This window comes from Opisthocomus hoazin, chromosome 6 (assembly GCF_030867145.1).
Source record: "Opisthocomus hoazin isolate bOpiHoa1 chromosome 6, bOpiHoa1.hap1, whole genome shotgun sequence".
NCBI lineage: Eukaryota > Metazoa > Chordata > Aves > Opisthocomiformes > Opisthocomidae > Opisthocomus > Opisthocomus hoazin.
Genome location: NC_134419.1, coordinates 12341184 through 12363713, shown reverse-complemented (window position 1 = coordinate 12363713; position 22530 = coordinate 12341184). Strand labels below are relative to the sequence as shown.

General features: G+C 53.0%; 2 protein-coding genes across 9 annotated transcripts in view; one reads left to right on the top strand and one right to left on the bottom strand.

The window, feature by feature from the left end:
• The window catches only part of DMAP1 (DNA methyltransferase 1 associated protein 1), a 30277-nt gene extending 17937 nt beyond the window's left edge, over positions 1–12340 (top strand). For 4 of the 5 annotated variants that reach the window (XM_075424649.1, XM_075424647.1, XM_075424646.1 and 1 more), the window contains exons 9-10: positions 9099–9171; positions 11049–12340. In XM_075424649.1, the coding sequence (XP_075280764.1) occupies positions 9099–9171; positions 11049–11395 (420 nt within the window). In that variant the 3' untranslated portion in view covers positions 11396–12340. The remainder of the gene's footprint in view (positions 1–9098; positions 9172–11048) is intronic. The other variant, XM_075424650.1, reaches the window with a different exon arrangement.
• A 5071-nt stretch (positions 12341–17411) lies between these two features.
• ERI3 (ERI1 exoribonuclease family member 3) overlaps positions 17412–22530 on the bottom strand; it is a 138890-nt gene continuing 133771 nt past the window's right edge. For all 4 annotated transcript variants that reach the window (XM_075424652.1, XM_075424654.1, XM_075424653.1 and 1 more), the window contains exon 8: positions 17412–19003. In XM_075424652.1, the coding sequence (XP_075280767.1) occupies positions 18921–19003 (83 nt within the window). In that variant the 3' untranslated portion in view covers positions 17412–18920. The remainder of the gene's footprint in view (positions 19004–22530) is intronic.

Genomic DNA, 22530 nt, shown 5'->3' with positions numbered 1-22530 from the left:
TGAATCTTTTCCAGGACGCAGACACACCAACAATAATCACATGTTTATGATCTAGGCATCGTGTTGCTACTGTAGGGCACAGTTGAGTTTATTTTGAATTCACTACAGTGTTTCTGTACCACATCATGTTCAGCTTTCTTTTGAGTTTAACCTTTGTCTTTGACTTTATTATGTTCAGAGCACTTGACTTTGGCATACTTAACATCTCTTCAGTGTGTTTTAACTTGCTCATCTTCTCTCTTAGCCTCATCTGCGAATTTGAAGTTACAATGTCATTAATGCTGTTGAATTGCTGCAGCAGTGCTTGTAAGAAGGAAGGTGATGGATGGAAAAGGGTGGATGTTAGTTCCCACTCCTGCATGTTGAGGTATAAGTCTCTGTCCTTGCTCTGTTGTCATGGGTTTAGAAAAAGGGCCTGGAATAACATCGATTGAGTGATGTCTCATCTGGAAACAAAACAAAACTCTGGGATGAAAAGGAGTTTGTAGAGGTCTCAGTCTGCAGAAAGGACTGAGGGATGCTCCAGCTTAGTCATTCAAAGCTGGCCGCCTCCCCTCATAAAAGGCTTCCAGCCGGCATCCTGACTCCATCTGCTAACTGGTATCTTGTAGATGATTTGCCAGTCGAACCAGTTAAAAAAGAAGTAGAGGAAGGAAAATTATAAGTACAGCTTTAGTACCCATTGATTCAAATATTCACACTCACCAGCTTTTAAATATTTACTAGCTTGCTGAGCATTTGTTTTAGCACTGATTAATGAGTCAGAATTTACTGTGATTGTGGGAGGAATGTGTGTATGTGTGTGTGAGTTCTCTTCCTTTTTTTTTTTCTTGGAGTAGGAACCGAGTGCTTACTACAGCTCCACATTGAATGATATTTCTAGAGGAAGATGGGGTTGTATGTATGTGTTCAAGCATGTTTATTCTCCATTCTTGATCTGACCCACAATTAAATGGCCAAGCACGCCGCCTGTTTACTCTGCATCGGAGGCTGTTGGCACTGTTCCTTCCCTGTCATTAATGCAAACCCAGACCTCATCGGCTGTGAACGTGTGAAACATCTGTCTGTCCTCCTGTGATCGATACTGTCCCTTCAGAGGTTCAGCTTTGGAAGCAGTTTCATAAAATATCAGTTATTTTTATTTGGATTTGATAAATTTAATTACTTGGAGCAATTAATAATTTATATGTTTCGTATTGATTGCCCTCCAAGGCATCCAGTCATCAATCTGATGGAGATCAGCGCACCCTTATTAAGTAGGAAAGTTTATGTTTCCAGGTCTGAACATCCCATGGATTAGTTAGCTGAGTTGTGCTTGTTGCTTCTGCTAGCAGTTTTTCATTAGCGAAGTGGTACGTTTTGCACTCTACGAGAGAGTGGATCAGAGTAATTTCCATGGGGAGCCTGACAGAGGTGTGGAAGGAAGGTAGTAGTCTCATTTCTGTGAATAAAAGTGACGAACAAATGATGCAGGCTGGATCGAATTCATGTTGTGGCGTTGCCATCTATTTGTTGTACTACATGCCCTTGAATTAGGACCAAGAGAGTGCTGGTGGATTTCCTAATCAAACCTCTGCCTGTAGAGAGTGAAATAAGATGAAAATATTTGAGTATTTATTTTTAAAGAGAACAGCAAAGGATACAGAATCTTGAATGAACTAGAGGAGGTGAATCCAACACTTCTCTTACTCCGTTCTCATTCTTAGCTAAACTGAAAGGCAGTTGATGTTGAATTGCTGAAAGAAAATGCATCCGTCACCTTGTTTGTGGAGCTCTTTGGTGTGGGAGAGCATCTAGACCAAAGCCTTAGTAGGCTCTCGGGTATAGAGAGAGCACTCTGGGTACAGTAATGGGGTCTTTTAGCATAAGTTGTGGTTCTGGAAAGCACACTTTGTGTTGCTGCTTCTGTTGAATCATCAAGTGCCAAACGGTGTCTGTGCAGTATGAGGCCTCAGGGACCTTTGTCTGCCAGTCCTGGACTGGTTTGAGAAGCTTTTACTACCTTTGTGTGCCCATAGTGACACAGTCTTAGGTGTCATTCACCAGGTAGTCTGACTGTATATGTAACTTGTGCAGAGCACCATATACATTACTCTTTTCTTTCATGAGGGTAACCAATATAATGATTGGAGTGTAATTAGTCACTGTGGGTTTTTATATTTATGTAAGTGTAGTTTCAGTTAAATTATTTAAAAGAAAGGCAACATCAGTTCAAGACTAGATGCATGTTTTGCTACAGTTTCTTGGATTTCTGGAAATTTTCATAATGTGCTTGTACTACATGAAACTTTTCTTGGAGACCATGGCCTGTCGTAAGGCCCTCCCTGTGAGCACAGCACGCTCCTCTGTGCTCTTGGTTTGTTTCAGTCGGCTGCAGCCACCTCTACAGGTCTCAGCTTGGTTTCTGTGCCTGTAGTGAGAGGCAGGGGTAGGGCTATTTGGGAGTCTGCAGATCTCCTAAAGTAAAATGCTATAGTGATATACCGGTAGCGTGCTTTTAACATAAAACACCCTCCAGTAAAAATATCCTGCACAGTTCTATCTTCTGCACCATGCATTTTACTGTTTTTCGCTACACAAACACTTCCTGTAGTCCTTTTGCATTTGTTTTACAGGCTTGCACTATATTTAAAGCAAAATGTATTTAAGGGCAAGGAAATACCAGGATTGGTAAGTGTCAGATAATACTTTGCTTGCCAGAAATGACCATCTCCTAAATGGCAGGCAGTCCTGGCAAGGTGTGAATTCTTGTCTTCTCAGATGTCTTGTTTCTTGTCACAACCTGTGTGTCAAACTGGGAGAAAGCTGACTCTTTCCAGGTTACCAGCCCTCATCTGTGTGGATTCCAAGCCATTCTCATTTTAGGCCACTTGTGCTGAGCCAAAGAAATCTATAGATGCTTCCCAAGGGGTGAAAGGGTGGGAGAGTGTAAAAACCTTGAAGACCTCGTTACCTGCACTGGTGAAAACCTGTCATGCTGAGACGTTGATGCTCCAGGACCTTTGGTTTCTTTAGGAAGTATTCTCTCAGCTTTACCCCTTGAATCAGTGCTACAGGTGCCTAACGAGGCATTAATGTTTATAGGATCAGTGGGCTGCTACTGTGCCATATGCCTGAGTGTGCTGTGCTTCCCTGGGATCTGTTGGCCTCCCTCATCCTTGACAAAGCTTTTGCTAAGTATATTCCTCTAATGAATAAAGCTGGTTTAATTTACTAGGAGGCTTCAAGTACAGAATTTATATTTTTGCACAATCGATTTGGGAATTTGTGATGTTTGTCTAACTTTGGTCCAAAATAACCCGGAAACAGCCGTTTACGCAACTTACTATAGAAATGTTTTCTTCTTAAATGATTGGTTTACTTAGCATTAAGCCTCATTGATGGAGCAAGTTGATGATCGTGTGCCATCCCGGAGTAATCGCTGTGTGTTTAGTGTGTTACATAGCATAGTAGATAGAGGTGACGTAGTGGTATGAATCTATTTTTATCTGTCCTAAATCTTAGTCTGGCAGATCAGCAGGCACTGATGTATGACATGGGGTCCCTAGCTGTAAGCTGGGGCAGGGGGAAGCGTGTATGTTCATTGAGGCAGAGAATACCTGTGCAATTTCAAAGTTTTCTAACTAATCCATTGAATTGCCCATCCGCCTTCCATTGTAGCACTTTAGTTCTGAGCAGTTAAACACTTTGGATTTCCAGAAATGAGCACATTCATATCTGAAATTGAATTTCTCTGTTGGGGTTTTTTAAATTCCAGAGGTCTAAGGGCTAAAGAACTTAATATGGTGCTTCCCTTTCTTGAGCCTTCAAACTGTGCAGGAGTGGAGGCTCTCTGCTCCTGCAGAGTAGACCCATGCAGCTGGGGAAAGGTTGACCTTCTTTCCCCATCTTAAGCCAGAAAATGCAAAAAGCATTATTCATCTGAAAGTTTCGCACTCCTTCCCGGAAACCCACTAAGCAGTTCAGTACTCTAAAGATATCCATGAAGAAGGTGCCTAATGAGAAAGTTTTCTTGCTGCTGAAATCCATGAAGAAGGTGGTTTTCAATGTCAGTGAGCTGTATTATAATGCTGAACAACGATACTGGTGCCGGTGCATGAAACCACAGTTTATAGCTGTGTAGACACAGGTCAGATGTGTGGAGGTTTTAGGATTAACGGTTTTAGGACAGTCATATTGTTTAGGGTTGGGGAAGGTTGAGTTTGAGGAAAAGATTGTCTCAAAATGGAATTAAAATGAAATGCGGCATCAGGGAGAGTACACATGAAATATCCAAATAACCATTGATGAATTTTGAAAATGTTGTATTTTGGTGATAGACTGAACAAAAGGTTTCAGCACAGAAGTGTTTTATTTTTTCGTTTGTTTGGTTGTTTTTTTTTTTAAGTTGTGAGCACCAGAAATGGAGCATTTGTGAAGAAAGCAATAAATTGAGAGCAGGACATTTAAGATGACCACACAGATATAATCACACGTGGGACCTAGCTGAATCTGTCTGTAGATCCTGCAGCCCTCTTCCATTCCTAGTGCAGATCCCCATGACAGTCTCTACCTGCCAGGTGGTGATGCTGTAAGACATAACAGGGGACTGTGTTGCAAGCTCTGCTATTACTTAGACTTCATTACTCCGCTGAAATATACTCAAATACATTTACAACTATGCTTATCAGTATTAGCATAAATCATGAAAACTGAATGACACACAAAAATAAATGAACCACGTCTATTTGGGGAGGCTATGTCTTCAGTTATTTCTTATCATGTTTGTTCATTTAGTGATTTTTGCCAATTAGCAATTAATTTGCAGTAGATCTCCTAGTCGTCAGTGAGAATTAGCAAGGTTTTGTTGGCGGAGTGTCTCGAACATTAAATAAAAATCCTGTATCATTCAAAACCTCAAGAGTACTCCATGGTGAGACCCTCTATGGAAATCGAACTGCTCAGGGCCACCCCCAGTCCCTCAACCCCTGCCGTGAAAGTGCAGTGGGTGCTCTGTTCGTCTGTTTAAGCTGCATGGCTCAATTCCTGAGCAATGCCCTCCTCTTTCAGGGGAGAGCAGACCGGGTCAGTACTGGTGTACTCTCGGGCCAAGGGAATGCCAGCAGAGGCTGTGTATCCCAGGAGCAGGCAAGGCTCCTCTCTGTGTGGGTAGGCTCTGGTGCTGTGGCTTCATGGTGTTGATTCACACAATTTTCTGTAGCTCTTTATTTATTTTTCTCTTGGTACACGCAGTTCATGTGTTTAATGCAGGTTGTTTATAGCAAGGACAAAGGATTACAGTCCTTAAATCAAAAGCGACGTTGGTGTAATTATAAGCGCAGGCTGGTGTTGCAAAGAGGGCTGTAGGGAGAGGCTGTCAAAGGAGAAGAGCATCCAAAATATAGTAACCTCAAAAATCCTGGCTAATCAGTTTTCTGACTGGAGCAATCTGTTTCCCAGGTATTATTATTATATGGGGACTTTAAAGATAATAAATAACAATAATAGTCTAGTATAAGAAGGGAAAGAAAAGGGCAAATGCCATTCACCTCGGAAACTGTGGTTGCTCACTGGAGTTCTCCGAGGAACATAATTTTCCTCAGGCCCTGTGGAGGACTCAAGCCAAGACAACACCAAGAACATCCCAGGAGCCGTGATGTAAGCAACGAGATTGCCCTGAGTGTTGTTTTCATTAACACAGAGATATGGCCTGCAGAAACCATGTATCCCAGCGCACACGCCTTGAGCCAGAGAGCTGTTCTCTGTGCCGCTGGCTGGGACCCGTGGTCACTGCGGATTGCCTTGTTCCTCGGGAATGAAGGCAAGTGATACACCACTTCCAGCACACTGGTGTATCTCTGGACATCTATGTAAAAGACCAAAACAAAGAAGGGCTTGCTGAGGTAAGCTTGGGCTTATCAGAGCTGTACAGGGCATGAAGGCTTCTCTCCAGCAACAAGGCAGCTCAGCTAACGGACCCTGGCTAACAGATTATCAGCAGCATTTGAGTAATAGACTGCTCATTTAGTTTTAATACATTTTGCATAGAGAGCAATCAGCCTTCATCAGTCTTAGAGATGAATTGGCTTAGCCAGCTAAATTCTAAAGATATTAGTCCGACAGCAGCCACATAAATCATAACATTTTCTTAATGATGGTAAAATTAAAATATACTCTTGCTTTGAGAAACCAATGAAGCCTTCCTGTTTGCAGGCCAGATCCTCCTGCCTGAATTAAAAGGAAGCTTAATTGATGTGTTTTTAAACTAAACTCACGATCCCACTCCTCCTGAGCATCTCTAGTGTTCCTTTCTTAAAAGTGAAATTAATTTGTCCTGCCTCTCCCTGCTCCATCCTCTAATCTTCAGGAGTGTCAGAGAAGACCTTGGCTCGGTATTCATTGACCAGACTCCTGTGGGACGTGAGCAGAACACACACAACATTAGAGTCAAAGGCTTTGCCAGGTTGATTGTTTGTGTTGCCAGTAGTTCTTTGGGCTAGTGGAAGCCTCCCAGGAGAAAAGCTTGTGCTCTTCCTCTAACCAGCAATCCAAGATCTCTTATCTGTCCACCTAGCCTAGCCAAGCATGAACTTTTCTTGTTTCTTGTCCTTTGTTCCTGAAGCTGGCGTGAAGCCCGGCATGCTTTTGCCAGCTGGTGTTTAACAGAAGGGAATCCTGCCTTTAGCTAGAAAGACCGTGATGTTGGTGTTAGGGCCAGGGGTGAAGACAGACTCTCAGGGCTGTGAAAATTGCACAAGTATTGTGTGTCTGGAGCTCTTCAATGAGGAGATGCTGGGCTTTGTTAACCCTTTGTGTCCTACAAGTTAAGGATAGCACAATCTGACCGGGTCAGCCCATAGATCCCGCAGCTGAGGCAGAGCTGGGTACATTGCCCACCTTAAATGTTCTGTATGATTCCCCATGGGGTACAGCAGTTCTCTGGACCAAGGCCTCTTGCTCTCAGCAATGTTTTGCTGATGCTCCAGGCTAGCCATTCTGTCTCCTGCTAAGCTGTGCTAAGTGACCTTTCCTTCCTTGGTATCCCGCTGCTAGCTGCAGCATGGCACCCACCAAGTAAACAGAACCACCTCCTGTCCTGGTGCTCTAGGCTGCCTGATGTTACGGCTCTGCCCTGTCTGCTGCTTTCCAGCAGAGCCTGTGCAGGTAGTCCGTGCAGCAGAGCTGCTGGGAAAACCTATTTTGGTAAGATTCTGCTCAAGTAAAGTCTTCGGACCAGACTTCACTGAAATTCAAATACCTAATACCTTTGACAGCCTTTCTTCTGCTAAAATAATCATTTTGTGGTCAACTGTAAAGATCCAGTCTCTGAAGTATGAAATTCACTGCTATGCAGAAACCCCAGCTCCAAGCTGAAGACCCTCAGGGTATAAGAAAGGACAGAGGTGTCTTCTAGTCCTTACCTGTACTGGCTGTTTGCACAAGGGTGGGTTTTCCTTTTTCCCTAGTGCTCCTTTTGGGTCCTCTGGATCAGGTTGGTTTCTTAGAAATCCTCCCCTGATGGTCCTCTTGGTCCTCTGCTGGAGTCTTAATTGTGGTGGTAATATCTAGCCAAAGGACTAGGTGCTTCTTGGTGTAAACTGTGAAAGGCCCATTCCCCCAGGGTGCTCTGTGGCAGCTGTGCTCTGGTTTCTTGGCTGAAATGACGTGGTGGAGAAGGCAGATTTTCCCAGCAGGTCCCGCACTGAGATTGTGGAGCTGCTGATGGGACGTATTCAGCGATAGCTGAGTTAAGGTTAGAGCTTTCACTGTTTGGGTATGTGCATGCAGCGCTCCTGCCTTCAGAGGAATTAACAGGTTCCAGATAGTGTCTCTTGTTGTCATTTTTGTGTTGGGGCAGTGAACATTGTGGAAAAGATGGGCCAAATTTGGGAGACTGACACTGGGCTGTCTGTTTTGGGGAACTTCAGCTTGTGGCTTCTGGGAGGTACAGTGACTATGGGACCCTTTGGGTGAGCTCACCTCGGAGATCAGTGTTAAGGTGGAGCAAAGAATGACTCTTCCTTCAGGTCATTCCCAGCCCGGTGCTGCTGGCTCATGGTTGGTGTGGCCAAGGTTGGGGCCGCTGATCGGTAGGTGGTGTGTAGAATGGCTGCAGGATGCTCTCAGTCTTGGCTGTTCGGGCAGCTTGGGCTGGTGATGATGATGCCCGGGTAGAGGTGTGAGCTGACCTTCCCAGGGCTGGATGTGGAGGGGCAGCCTATGACTGCCTGCAGTAAGGCGTTTGGCACTGCGGTGTTGAGAATCATTTCTTTCCTGGTCTGTCTTCCAGCATTGCTGAGGAAGGAAAGCGCTTTCATTCGTTCTTGGGTATATGCGCAGGGCTTGGAAACCTGTTCTTCCTGCCATATTGTGCCAGCTGCGTTTGTGCTGCTTGTAATCTAATAAATGCTTGGTCTGAGCAGCTAGCACTCCCGCTAGAGCCCAAATGAATGCAGAGGAAGGACCCTGCTAAGTGTATGCATTCTTCCTCTCCTGGCCAGCTCCGATTCCCTTTCATAGCTCACATCTGATGCTTCCTCTCTCACCTAGCCCCTTAGCTCCGATGTAAATGTGTGTTCACACTTCCGCCAGTCAAGTAACTGTGCTCTCTCTGTCTCTCCCCTTTGTTATAAAGCCTGCTCTGTAAATGAATCCCACAGGTCTGGGGCTCAGCAGGTAAAAGGAGAAGTGAGTCTGTTAGCGCATGAGTCTAATCAGGCCAGCTAAAGCGAAATAAAGTAGGGCAGCATTGCACATTAGCCGCTGTGTAAATGAGCCCTTTGATGGGCTAGGCACCGCGGGAGAGGGTTTGAAGCCAAGAAGAACTTTTGTTGTTAATTCAGTGACACATGGAAACTGTAAAGCAGCGTGTCTTGCACACACACGAGAGAGAAAATAAAAGCCCTCACGACCGGGCTTTTCAATGCCTGCCCTCGGACCTAGTCTGAAAACTTTCAGCCCCTGTCTCCCTCGCTTACCACTTGATTTTCCTTTCTCTCCCTTTCTTTTTTTTGTTCCCCCTGCACTATAAAAAGAAAAGCTCTCTTGCCTTTTGAACTAGACGGCTGTGAGTGAGGGCTATCTCTGAGCTGTGTGGCTCTGTTACCTTTGTGTTCCAGATGAAACTGCCAAGCTCGGTGGGACAGAAGAAGATTAAAGCCCTGGAGCAGATGCTGATGGAACTCGGAGTAGGTGAGTAAAGGGGGCACGCGAGAGAGAAAGAGACACACAGAGCTAGCCTTTGTTCTCGAGATGGGCTATTTTTTCCCCTAGTAATACAGCCAGTTTCTTGAATAACAGTATGTGAATGGTTTTTAAAATATTTTATGTGTTTAAAAAAAAAAAAAAGAGAGAGAGAGGGTAAAAGCCAGAACAAGATGCACAGGGTGTTGTTTTTTTTTTTCCTCACGGTAGAAAAATGTTTTAAAAGAGCCTTTGTTTCTCTCTTGTTTGGGCCTTTTTAACCATCAAGAGAGGCAGCGCAGTATTAGGAAGGCAAATCTCAGCCTTGCTGGGAGAGGTACTTCTAAGTGTATTAGTGACCACGGCACGCGCATTGTTCAGGGCTGCCCTGTCTTGCTTTCAAGCTTCGTTTCCTCTTAATTTACTGCTCACGGTGGCAAGTCCAAAATGCGTCTGGGACTGTTCGTCCCCCCTTTATAGGTTGCACGCTGTGTGAAAATCTGGAGCATCTCTGCTGAAAGGCGAGTAAACACACATCCCTCACTCTTGAACTCCAGTGTCTTAGCAGCAGAAAGAAGGGTTCACTTAACGTGTACAATAGCGGCTCGTAGCTAGAGGGGAAGAAGTGCAGCCCCTGGCTAGCTGCTGCCCTCCATGCGGTGGGTACAGTTTGCAGGTACTACAGGTCCCAGCACGCAGTGCCCCTTGATTGGACACCTGATGATCCCTTTTCCCCTCACTCTGGCTGGGGGGATTTTTAAAAATAGAAAGAGAAAAAAGAAGAAGAGAAGAAAAAAAAAAGGGCTTGTTGGTGATTTACAGATTATTGAGCCTGCTCCCAGCACTGACTTCTGTTAACTCTTCATAGTTTTTTGGACCAACTGGTTTATGGCTTAGTATGTTGTCTCAGAGACTGTGTGCAGTTCTGAAGGCCTCATGTGGCTGGTGAAGGTGGCTCAGCCAGGGTGGTTTCCCCTTTCTGCTTTAAGGGAGTTACTGTCTTTGCTTGCTAGGGAAGCTTTGGGGAAGGATGTGAGTGCTTCTTAGAGCTCACTTTCCATGAGTGTAAGAAGGGGTCCTTGACTCCTCACTCCTGCCTTACAAAACACATGTATTTTGAGGGATTTCTGGTGCTCCAGCCCTGCTGCGCCTTAGACTGCAGAAGCACACCAGGGCTTTGTGTGGGTGAACACAGTGATATCAGGAAGGGGTTGTGTGGGCAGCCCTGCGGATGGGGTCTGCTGCTGTGTACCAGGACAAACATGCAGAGCTTCATCCTTTTCTTCTCCAGAATGTGCAGCTCTTCCTGGCTCTGTGTGCGTGTGTGATGGGCTGCAGCAGAATGCGTGGTGTGGGGAGATGATCTGGCAGCCCCTGCTACAAGCAGGTCAGGTCTGCATCAAAACACGTCTGTAACGCAGCAGCAGAGCAATTCTCTGCCTCAGTCCTACGCTTGGAGGAGCAACAAGAGAGGCAAGTGAGCTCAGCCTGTCCAGCCCTTATTGGTGAAGGTGTAGGGAACAGCAGGAGCTCTTCTGTTCCCTGCAGCAGCATGTGGGGACTTGTTCCCAAGACTGCGCTCCCTTCATGTGACCTGGTGGGTAGCGAGGTTTGGTTGTCTGGTCTGATCTGTGCCTTCTGTCATCCTTCACTTGCTGAGTCCTGGACTTTGCAGGTTCACCCTTAGTCCTTGGCCAGAGCCGAAGGACAGCCTGGAAATTTGGGTCTCCAGCCCTTAGGGATGCCGGTTGCTAATGATCCGTGTGATGGAGCGAGGCTCCTGGCATATCTTTGTGGGAGTGAAGGGTCAGCCAGTGCTTTTCTAGGGATCTTCCGTTGGAGGGTTGCAGGTCAGGGTGTTTAACAGAACCCCTTTTTCTCCCTAGATCTCAACCCTATGCCCACAGAGGAGATCGTGCAGATGTTCAACGAGCTGCGGAGTGACCTGGTGCTGCTGTATGAGCTGAAGCAAGCCTTTGCCAACTGTGAATACGAGCTGCAGATGTTACGGCACCGCTATGAGGCCCTGGCCAAAGCTGGTAGCATTGGCCCCCTCAGTGTGGAAGGCGCCCATCCAGATGGCCAGGCAGGGCTCGGCATCGAGGAGGGCAAGGCAGATGCCAAGGACCAGATCATTGATGTAGTAGGAGCACCACTGACCCCCAACTCGGTGAGGAGGAAGGTTGGGGGGGCAGAACAGGGAGCACTCAGGTCTCCGACGCAGATGCCCTGACGAGCACTGGGGATGCTGCCCTGCTCTCTCTCCAGGCGTGCATGTCCAAGGGAGCACAGCACGCCTGTTCCCCCCCAAGTCCCAGCGCTGCTCTCTGGGCTTGTCTCCTGTGCTGGACAGTGTTCTTGGTGCTAGAGGTGGGGTCAGCAGGGCTTTCTACATCCTGCATGCAGGCAGATGGCTTGACGTGGGTGCCACCGTGGACCAAAGCAGCAAGGCTTTGGGTGACGACAGCTTGCACTAGGGCAGCAACAGCAATGCCAGTACAGCTGCAGGCCTGAGGCGTTTTCCTTCTAAACACAGCCCCACAGGGTTGCTCAGCGGAGGGAAGCGAGCGGGGAAAGCAGTCTTGCGATGATGAGCCATGACTTGCCCAAGTCCCTGGAGTCACGCAGTAGCCCTGCCTGGAGCAGGAGGCTTGGGAAGGAGAGAGGTGTTGGAAGAGTAAAGGGGTGTTTTTATACCTGACTCCCGGTGCCAAGAAAGGAAAACCAGACCTAGGGGTTCTTCCACTGCGAGCACTGTGACAATGTCCTGTGCGCGTACCTCTGCAGGATGCGAATCGCCAGCCTCTCCTCCCTGCCTCCGTGCGGGCAGGCTGCCCAGCCCCTCACCACTGCCTCAGGGCCAGGGGTGCGCCTGGGGATCCGCCGAGGTTGCTTTCCCCTCTGTGCGGTCCCCTGGCACAGCTGAGCTGAACTGCCTGATAAAAGCTGCCCGTCTCCACACCATGGCATCCCCGACGCCTCAGACACGCTGCCCCTGGTTGCGGCACAGACCTTTACTTTCTAAAATGTATAATGTATTGCAGGATATTGAGAACACCTTATCTGTCAACGGCAGAGGCGACACGTTAATCTGGACTTGAGTCATGTCCTATTTCATTGTGACAATATGGAGTCGTAAGGAAGCGTTCCACCGAGACAGGTTCATGTTTGCAAAGGAGTCTTCTGAATTTTTTTTTTTTCCTACTGCATTCAATCTGAAATCTCACCCCTCCCTGCGGTCCAGAATGTCCTGGTTTGCAAACTTTTCGGGCTGATTGACAACACACTTGCTCTCCCTTGAGACTTTGCTCATTGGGAAGGTGGGAGAGGTGGTGGTGGTGGCCAAGGCTGCAGGAGGAGGGAGCCCATGTGTGTGTTTCTGACCTCGTTGTTCCTCAGTGCCACCTCCTGGAACTGGAAACAAAGGGGTGGGCCCAGACAGCACAGAGAGGGTTAAACTGACCTGGTCTCTGACATATTTGAAAGAAATATAATCAAGTTAATTCACTGCAAGGCAAATTCAGTACCTAAAGGGCCCCCATGTTAAATACAGCACTGACCTTTACAGGCTGATTACACAAAGACGACACAATTAGATTAGTCCAAGACAAAAGGTCAAGCACATTCACACTGTGACCATTTTATGCTACCTTTTGAGGGGGGGAAAAATTACATCCCAGCTGGAGGGGCATCTTGGAGAGGAGGGGAATGGGGCTGCTGTACCGCATTCTGCCTGGCTCAGGTGTGTTTGGAGAGTTAGGCAGGGCCTGGCACTGTGCTTGCCGCAACCTTTCCTGTGGGTTTGGGCCATGTGGTGGTGGGAGAGACCAGCAGCCTGCGGTCCACAAGCAGCTTTTCCAAGGATGAGCTGAGCTGGGTGGAGGCCTTATGTTGGGGATGTGCCCAGCCCAGAGCTGGCAGGAGCAGCCCCAGTGACTCTGGCTCAGCGTCACGGCTAAAATTGGCCTCTGGAGGATCGGCGGGCCGGGTCAGCTCTGAGAAGGCGGGTGGCTGGGGCAGTCGCTGGCTGTTCGGCTGGTGGGGTGCACGCATGTGTCCCCTCCCTGCACAGCGATCACCCTGAGGTGTCCCAGGCCCCGGTGCGATGGGAGCAGTGTGGGAGGCGCTGAGAAAGCCGCCTGCCTCTGCGGGCACAGCCCTTTCCCCCCACCCTGGGGCGCTCGCCGCGAGGTAGCGGTATCGGTGCTGCAAACAGGCAGCGCTCTGTCGAGCAAGCGCAGCGGTGCTCTGCAGCGGGTTTCCCTCCCTCGCCTCCTGCAGCCCCGGCCGTGGGCCCTGTGGGTGACACCTTGCCCTTCCCCTCGCCGAGGCTGCCTCTGGTTTGACCCTGCCACGCCAGCCTTGCACTCCCGAGTTCGAGTGTGTGCTTTGCCACTGCGCTGCTGCTGGGGCCCTGGGGGGTATCGGGTAATCTCCCTGCTTCAGATTCCTCTGGGTTGGAGAATCCCTTTGTGCTGCGCAGCACTGCCCGTCCGTGGCACTCCCCATGTTGGATTAAGCATGGATTCGTTCAGCCTCCAAGCCGGCTGCTCCCCTGAAGCCAGATGTGTTTCCCTGGAGAAAAGTACCTTGCTCCAGATGTTGGAAGGAGCGAGTGGCAAAGCCGGCAATAGGGCTGGGAGTCCTGCGCCCTGCCCGGCGTGCCTGGATTGCTTTCCAGGAATTGGAACGGGTGGGCAAAGGCGCACCAGGGTCTTGGACGCTGGTTGTGGCAACAGCTGGCTGCTGCCACCCTGCTAGGCCAGCAGCGGGGAGGGGGACATCTCGGCAGGGTCTCTGAGCCCAGGTTAGGAGAGGCGTCTGCCGGACTCGGTAGCGAGGCCCCGTGGGGCAGCGGGAAGCCCGGCACCGTTCTGCCCGGCCATGTCCGCCGCGTCCCTCCTGCCCTGGCTGGCTGTCCACCCTCTGCTAGGGGCTGCGGTGCCCAGCGCTGACCGTTAAAGCCGAGCTGGGATCCCCCTGGCGCCGTCTGCTGCTGACCCCAGTGGGGACTTTGCTCGGGGCCTTCGGGAGGTGAAAGGTGAGCCGAACTCGGAACAAATTAGTTCCAAGCAGAAGTTCAGCCAGTTACTCCAGATTGGATCCTTTGATTTCCGCAACTCAGACTCCACTCAGTGATCTGTAATGAGTGACTCTCAGAAATCCTCACATTGCAGCACTTTGTTCCTGAGCTCACAAGTCAGCCCATTAATGGGTAAAGGAAAGGACCCTGAGTCTAAGAAGTCTCGGGTTCAGAGTCAGAATTATTTGACTTTTAAGCTTCCTTTATCTGAACTCCTGCTGACTTCTTGTTTTCTGAGCCTGTTTGAAAACTAGAAGTTACATTGTTAAGATCAAACATTCTCTCTTTCCAGATGGAGTTACAATATCTGTCTTTTATATATATATATATTTTTATATATATAGTGTATATATACCAGGGTGTAGATATATTCCTCTTTTTTTTAATCATTCTTTCCATTAAAAGAAACTAGTCTTGTAGGCTCTTGTAAATTATAATGTAAAACATTTTTTTTAACCAGACAGTTCCCAATTTTGCCCAAGGCAACTGGAATAGCTGCGCCACAGAAGGCAATAGGAAGGTGATTAATATGAATTTGTGACATATTTGAAAGATGGGTCTTTTGCCATATAAAGATTATCAAACACATGTGCTCTTCCCCATTAATTCCTCAGCCCTCCCAGGAAAGCCACAAAGCCCAGCTCCTTTGTTTCCAGGGTGGGTTTTTGTTTTTTTAAATGTACCTTTCGGTCCCCTTGATTACCATGTATTTGGTTTTTATAGGGCATCTGTTCACACTGCTGCGTGGGTTCTCTGGCCCTTTTATTTCCCCGTTAATCGGATCCTGCGAAGGCAGCCGTGCCAGGGCCTCTGACGAAAGCCGTGTGTGTGTTGTATTTAACTTTTAGCCGTGCAAATTCCATGCTCTGTTTGCTGTCGGCCCAGCGGGATCTGGGGGCCGGGGGCGGCAGCGGGGCCCCCCACCACGCGCGCTGCCGCCGGGAGCACAGGCGTGTGGCACCGGCGGGGCTGGAGGAGCCGGGACGGGCAGGCTTGGATCATTTCGGAGCGCGTCGGTGCTGCCTCGTCCACCCCTGTGTGCTTGCCAGCCAGGGCAGCAGCTCTGCAGGCCACTGGGGTCGGGGATGGCCGGGGGCTGGGCACGGTGGGGACCTGGCCGCAGTCACCGTGCCTGTGCCGCGCCGGCCCCTAGCACTGCCTGCGCTGCCCTGTGTGAAGCGGACCCCGTCCCGCAGCGGGGACCCCGGGGCTGCGGCACTGCGTGTCCCCGCAGCACCCAGCGTAGGGGTACCTGGCGGCTCAGGCATGCCCGGGGTACCCCGCATGCAGGGCCCGCCTGTGGGTGCTGACCCCGCCGTGGTCTCGGCTGTAGGGTCCGTGCAGCGATGGGGCTGGGGTGATGGTCGCCGCTTGGCACCAACGGCCCCGTCTGTCCTGTGGTCAGATCCAACCCTCAAACCTCTTCTGCGAAGGGTGAGGCTTACCAGAGCTTGGGCGTATCGGTGCGTGCTGCCCAGAAGAGTTGATTTTTTTGAGGCTCTCTGTCGGCCTCCCGCTCTGCTCCTGGACCACTTCACGGCAGGGTTCCCAGGCTCTGCCCTGTCCCGCACCGAGCGCCCCAGCACGGCTCAAGGCCTGGTTCTTCAGGGCTCGCTGTGTGCCAGCGTGCTTGCTCAGGGCTCCTGGGGCCGCTGGGCTGTTGCAGAGCTCAGCCCCTTTCTCCTCGCTCCCAGATCCTGCACTGCAAAGATGATGGTCCCAAAGCCCTGCCCGTGCTGGGGGAGATATCGGAGCCCCATGCCCGCTCCGGGACAGACTCCAGTGCAGGTGGTTGTGTTTGCCATGTGACCCGAGCGCTCCCACCCTCTGACCCTGGTTTTTCTTTAGTTACTGGTCTCCCTGTTGGAGCAGGGGAAGTGCAGGGAGTTGGCTTCCAGCTCCTGCTCTGTCAAGGAGGTGAAGGAGCCGTGAGCCCCCACGCCGGGCGAGGAGGAGATGCAGAGCTGTGTGCGGGGCCAGCTGCTGCCTGCAGCGACGGGGCAGGACGGGGACCTCGCTGGGGCAGACGCTGCCGTGCTCTGGAGAATAGCGGGTGCCATCCCCTGCCCAGCACTGTGGCCCCGGCTGCCTCTGACCTCCGGAGCAGGGCAGTCCCGGGGCACTGGCAGCGGGTGCTGCTCTGCCCAAGGCGGGCGGACACCTCAGTCCGCGGTGAGAGGGGACCCTGCTCCCGTGCCCCATGTTTCGCAGGGCCTTGGCGAGGCTGAGGCATCGCTGGTGCCAGCGATGGGAGCCCAGGTTTGGGCACGGCCTCTGCGTGCCCAGTGCCGGGTCGCTGCCTGACCCGCATCCCCTCCGCACGGCCTTTCAAGTGTAACCGGCGATCGATGCACCGTGACGACGTCCTCCGAGTCACATTCTCCCCTGCTGGAGTAAAGGTCAAAGGCCAAGTTCTTAGTTTTCATAGAAAACTAATTAGACGACTCCGTCGAAAATAGGTCAATAAAGCTGATCGGGGGCTGCACCGAGGGAGCCAGCAAAACCCCCGTGACCTTCGCTTGGAGCAGGTGGGCTGGGGCCGCTCCTTCCCTGCGGGAGCTGCCCGCTCCGTGCCAGCCGGACAGCCGCGTCCCTGTCACCCGGCAGCCCTGGGCAGCGTCCCTTGGGCACCTGGACGTGGTGGCCTTTTCTGAAAGGCTTGGTACGGCTCCAGTGAGTCCTGGTGCTGTGCTTGCGCTGGCTCCGCTGCCCGGAGTGCCCGGAGCCCTGGGCAGAGCCGAGCTAGCTCCAAGTGCGGTATGGGCCGTGCGGGCGCAGGGCGCCGGGCTGCAGGGCAGGATGACGGCTGCCAGTGGGACAGGGCGGTGGCTGTCACCCCGCACCGGGCAGAAGGCTGCGCGGGGTCGCAGCCCAGCTGTGACGGGCTGGTGGCATCTCTGGGGCTGAGCCCTCCCAGGGCACAAGCAAAGCCAAGGTGGTGGGGGACACTGCTGGGCCCCCCCCAGGGTGCTCATGATGGAGAGCGGGGCAATGCTCCTGGTGGCACAGAACCCAGACCGCCCTTTCACAGCCAAAAAGTCTGCGTTTCTGGGGAGCATGGGCATGCCGGGTGCCGGCCCCAGGGAGGGCACCCTGCTCCCACGCGCCCAGGTGGCACCACCCGCCTCCACCCCCCGCACACACTCGCACACGCACGGGCACAGCCTGGGCTCCTTTACCCCCAAACTTTATTCATGTGGCACATTTACAGCAAGGATTGGAATAACTAGACAATGAAAATGCTGGGTTTGCCTTACCGGTTGGTTTAACTGGAACACCACACACCATGCAGTCATGTACCGCCAAGTTCAGTGCCTGTATTGCCCTTCTGGCTGCCGTCACCGGCTTTGCTCCGGGCCATGCACGCACGGGCCCGGGGCTGCAGCCTCCCTGCAGGTCAGCGCCCGGACCAGGGCTCCATTCAGCAGGGCCCTGGGGCCGGGTGACAGCGGGGGGACGCGCGCCCTCAGCCCGCCCCACGGCTGCCCCCCAGCTGCCCACCCAGCCGGAGGGGCTGTGCTCGGCAACTCTCTCAGGCAACAAGCCAGCTGCTGCTGAGCGCCCGCAGGGACCTGCGAGGGGCACGGCATGGGCACCTGGGGGCCAAGCCTCAGCTCGGGAACCGAGGGGGCCAGATGGGCTTGGAGGGGAGCGGGGCTGGGCAATCTGCAGCTCCCCTGCTCGGGTACCTGTGGGCCGGGGGCCAGCGCGCGCTGGCGCATCCACCGCCGGCAATGGACGCGGTGCCGCGGCGGGCCTGTCCTCGATGGAGCGGGGATCGGTCGGCGGGGCCAGGGCAGGGCTGGGCATCTGACCCAGCCCCGCAAGAGGCACGAGCAGACGGGCCAGGGACGGGCCGGGACGGGGCTCTGCGCGGACACTGTCACCTCCCTTCTGCTGCCCACCCGCCCGCCGAGCCCCTGCCCCATTGAACGGAGCCCTCCGGGGCCCCGCAGCCCACCGTGGGGCTGCCAGGGGCTCTGCAGCGGAGAATACAGGCACTTCACCTTGAACATAAAGAGACGGATCGCGTTTGTCACATACAGGAGTCAGAGAGGGGTTAGTGTCGACTCAAAAAGGGGAAAAGGCGCTGGGGGAGAGGCAGGGGGGCTGGCGGGGAGGGCGAGGGGCCGTCGCAACACTGCTGAGCCTCTGTCAGCGCAGCCCGGGCGCGGGCACGCGCCGGCCTCGCCACAGCAGCCGTCGAGGCCCGAAAACATAAAACCAGAGAAAAGAAAGAAGAAGGGCAGGCGGGGACGGCCCATGCCGGGGAGGAGATGGGGGGATGCTCTGGCTACGGGGCGGGAGAGGGAGGACGGGGTGGGATATGGAGGGAGGGACGGGAATCGGGAGCCAAAGAAAAAGAACAAACTACGAGTCTAAAATGTGGTGCAAGCGCCCTACGCGGCTGTCCGCTAGCATGGCATAATGTCCGGAGCAGCCCAGAGAGGGAGTCACATCAGGTCTACACAGATTTGCCTTCCCATATATACAACCTCTACTGGAGTTAACAGCTGAAATTGAGATTTTTTTTTGTTTTTGTTTTTTTTTTTTTTGTTTTTTTTTGTGTCGGTTCCTCTGGCCTCGGTTGCCGTTTTATTTTAATGCTGGAGCCCGTCCTCCCCGCCTCGCCGGCGCCGGGCACATGCAGCCCTTGCCTGGCTCGCCTTGGGGATCAAAAGGGTTTGGAGGTCTGCTTGAAGATGAAGCCTCTATGGGCCAGTGTCTTCATGATGTTGGCGATGTTCTTACAGTCGTCTGCGGAGAGAGCACAGAGATGCTGGGTCAGAGCCACGATCCCACCGGGATTAAGCCCCAAGCCCCACCGCCAGGGCTGTGCCTGGAGCTGCACGGTCCCCCGCGTCCCCAAAGAGGTGCTGTGTCCCCACCAGTCCAAGCATTCTGTCCCAAGTGCCTCACAGTGGTGTTGGGTGAGTCCCCTGCTGTCCAGCACTGGCCACTTGCATCCCAGTACAGCCCCGCGGTGCGCTGGGATGGATCCATGCCCAGGGCTCGGAGGCTTGCCTGGGTGTCGTGGTTTAACCCAGCAGCTCAGCACTTCACAGCCGCTCGCTCACCGCTCCCCTTCCCCCCAGCGGGATGGGGAGGAGAAATGGACAAAAGGGGAAACTCGTGGGTTGAGATAAAGACAGTTTAATATGAGAACAAAGGAACTACTACTACTAATGATAATAATAGTGAATATGCAAACCAAACTATACACAATGAAATTTTCTCACCACCCGGTGGCCAATTCACAGCCAGTCCCTGAGCAGCAATTGCAGAACCCAGACATTGCGGATTTCACGAATTTCAGAAAATTCCCAAAAAAGACCGAACTCCCAGAGAAGTTTGAACTCCCAGGCAAGAGAGGATTCCAACTCACAGCAACAAGAAGAACAGATTCCTACCCCCCCCCCCCCCCCCTTCATAAACTGAGCCTAGCGCCCATGCTGTGGAATATTTCCGCTGGCCAGCCTGGGCTGGCTGCCTGGCTGTGCTCCCTCCCGGCTCCTGCTCGTTGGCTGACTGGGAAACTGGAAAAAAGTCCTTGATTTCATAGCAACAGCTAAAAACATCAGTGTTATCAGCATTCTTCTCATACTAAATCCAAAACGCAGCAGCTTCTGGGACGGAAATTAACTCTATCCCAGCCGAAACCAGGACACTGGGGCAGTGGCATTGCCCAGACTGGTGGCTGACACGTCCCTGGGTCCTCCAGGCGGGTGCTTGCCCCCCAGCCGGTGGGGAGCTGGTGGATGGGGAAGGCAGCGTTCCCGCAAGCCAGACCCACGCTGGCCCCCAGCTCTTGGCCAGCGGCTGCTCCCTGAGAGCCCAGTGCTGGTCCCCCCAGCCTCCTCTTCCAGCACCCCCATCGCCGGGTGGCACTGGCCAGCAAAGGGGCTGTCCCCGCGGTGGGATGGGGGTGGCAGGTGATGCTGGAGCTGCCCCCACCAGCCGGGCAGGGGCCTCTCCTTCCCCTCGCCCTCCTCGGGCAGGGGCTGCCTGGCACCCGGTTCACTCTACTTGCCACCGTGGTTCGGGATCGTCCCCGTCCCCTCCAGCGCCAGCCCTCGGTGCTGCTCCGTGCTCAGCGGCCCCAGGCAGCGGGTGGCCGAGCCAGTGAGACGCAGCCGCCCCTGGCACAGAGCTGCAGTCGAAGCGGGTGCTGGGGACCGGCCGGCAGCACCGCAGCTGCCGGGGCGCTGAGCGGGGAGGGGGACGGCTCCGGCTGGTGTTATTTACCTGGGACTAAACGCAGGCACCGTTTGCTAAAATAGAAGCTGGGCTTAAATTGATTCCTGGTGTCTATATTTCATGTTGAAAATTGGCTTGTAAATCCATGTTTTGATCTATGAGGGCCGTCTCCTTAAGAAAAAGCAAGAGTAAATGTGTAATTTCTCCCTTGACAGCACACGGCGCAGAGGCGATCCTTCTTCCCGCTCCCCTCCGTTTCGGGACAGCTCCACTCGTTCCGATTACCACTCTTTCTTCCTCGCCCCACGCCTTGATGTCTCCATTTCATTACCGCCCACCCATTTATCAAGCTGTTACCGTAAGGGTGACTTTGCCCACTTGCGTGTGGCAGCGGGGCCCGGCTGACACGGGGAGAGGGTGCCCCGGGAGGGGGGGGCGCAGGCAGGGCCCCCCTCTCCCCGCCACCGCTGGATGGATGTTGTGGCGGAGGGAAGGCTGCATCATTACTGATGTGTAAATGATAAAGAAGCCTCCACATCCATCTCCCAACTGTAAATCCAGGGAGTGCTTTATAATCAAGCTACAGCGATAATAATGTGAAATTAGGTCTCTCTATCAACGGGAGGAGGCCTTTTAATCACGGCTTAAAGGGTGCAAACGCTGTTTATCATAATTGAACTGTATCCGGGCTAATTGTGGCCATATTTCACTGTCTAGGAGACAGCAGGCTGCCTGCTGACAGTGCCGCGCACTGGATTGAGGGCCCCGCGCAGCCGGGCAGCACTGCCCTGCTGCCAGGCACCTGCCCGCGGGGACCGGGCTGCCGGGCCACCCTGCCGCTCCCCGCCAGACCAGCGGCCCTGCCCAGTCCCGCTGCGCCCGCTGGCTCCGTGGCCAAGCCATCGCTCGTGCCCCAGCGTCGGGCGGAGGTGCAGGGGGCTTCCCCTGCGCGCAGCACCCCGGGGGACCGCCCGGAGCTGCTGGGGACCCTCCTGTCTGACGGCCAGCAGTGGGAGAGGGAGCATCCCCGTCAGCTGTCTCTCTGTGCCTCTGTCCTCTCCGCTGGCCAAGGTGGCATCGATGGCTCTGGAAGGGCCCTGGAGCTGACGGGTCTCCTGCCCAGCCAAGTGCAGTGCCGGCTCCTGCTGCCACTCGGTCCCGCTCAAGCAAACCCTTCGCCATCCTTAGCACCCCCTGCTCCATCCGTCTTGCCCCCCCCGCCAGCTGAGCCCCAGGGAAACCAGCACCAGACCTGGCCTGGAGCAGGCTTCCACTGGGACCAAACAGGGAAATGGTGGCTCAGAAGCTGGGGAAACCGAGGCAAGGGGAGTGCAACTGTCTGTGGCCAAAGTGCCCCCACCCCACAGCCACCCCTGGCCCGGTCCCCCCAGAAAAGCAGCAGAAAATCAAACCCTGCCCTCTGAGTTGTGTCGGGTTGCGGCAGGCGAGCGGCTCGGGTTGGGAGGCGCAGCCCCGGCTGCTGCCCTTCACCCACCCACAGGCGTCCGGCTGCCCACCCCTGCCCGTGGGCAGCCAGGCCTGGGCTTTGCTCTGCACTGCTGAAACCCGGGAGCGGTCAAACTGGCAGCGAGACCCCGCAGCACTCCTGTGCTGGTCCCCGCGGAGACCCTCTGGGGCCGCTGGCTGCCTCCTACGCCCCACCAGCCTCTCCCCAGAGCCCCACCGTGCTCTCGCGCCCGGTGCCAGTGCCAGAGCTGCCCTGGACTCCAGCCTGCCGCCCCGCAAAGCCGGTGGGACCCCGGCGTGCCAGTGCCACCCACGCGCCCGCACTGGCAGCACCATCGTCGCCATCCCAAGCGATGCCATGGCTCCCTGGCAGCGGGAGCACCGAGCTCGTCGTAAGTCATTTAGTGAGACTCATTCCAAATCAGCACTAAGGTAAACACGCTTATTATAATTATCCATGTAAAAAAAAATCAACAACAGCAGAACAACTTTCTAATATGCAATTACAGCCATCTATTGATTTTACAATGTAATCCGCTCCGATTGATTTAATAACACAATTATAGGCTGGCTCTCGGGATATTAGAGTGGGAGATTTTCATAAACTCCAAAGCAAAAAA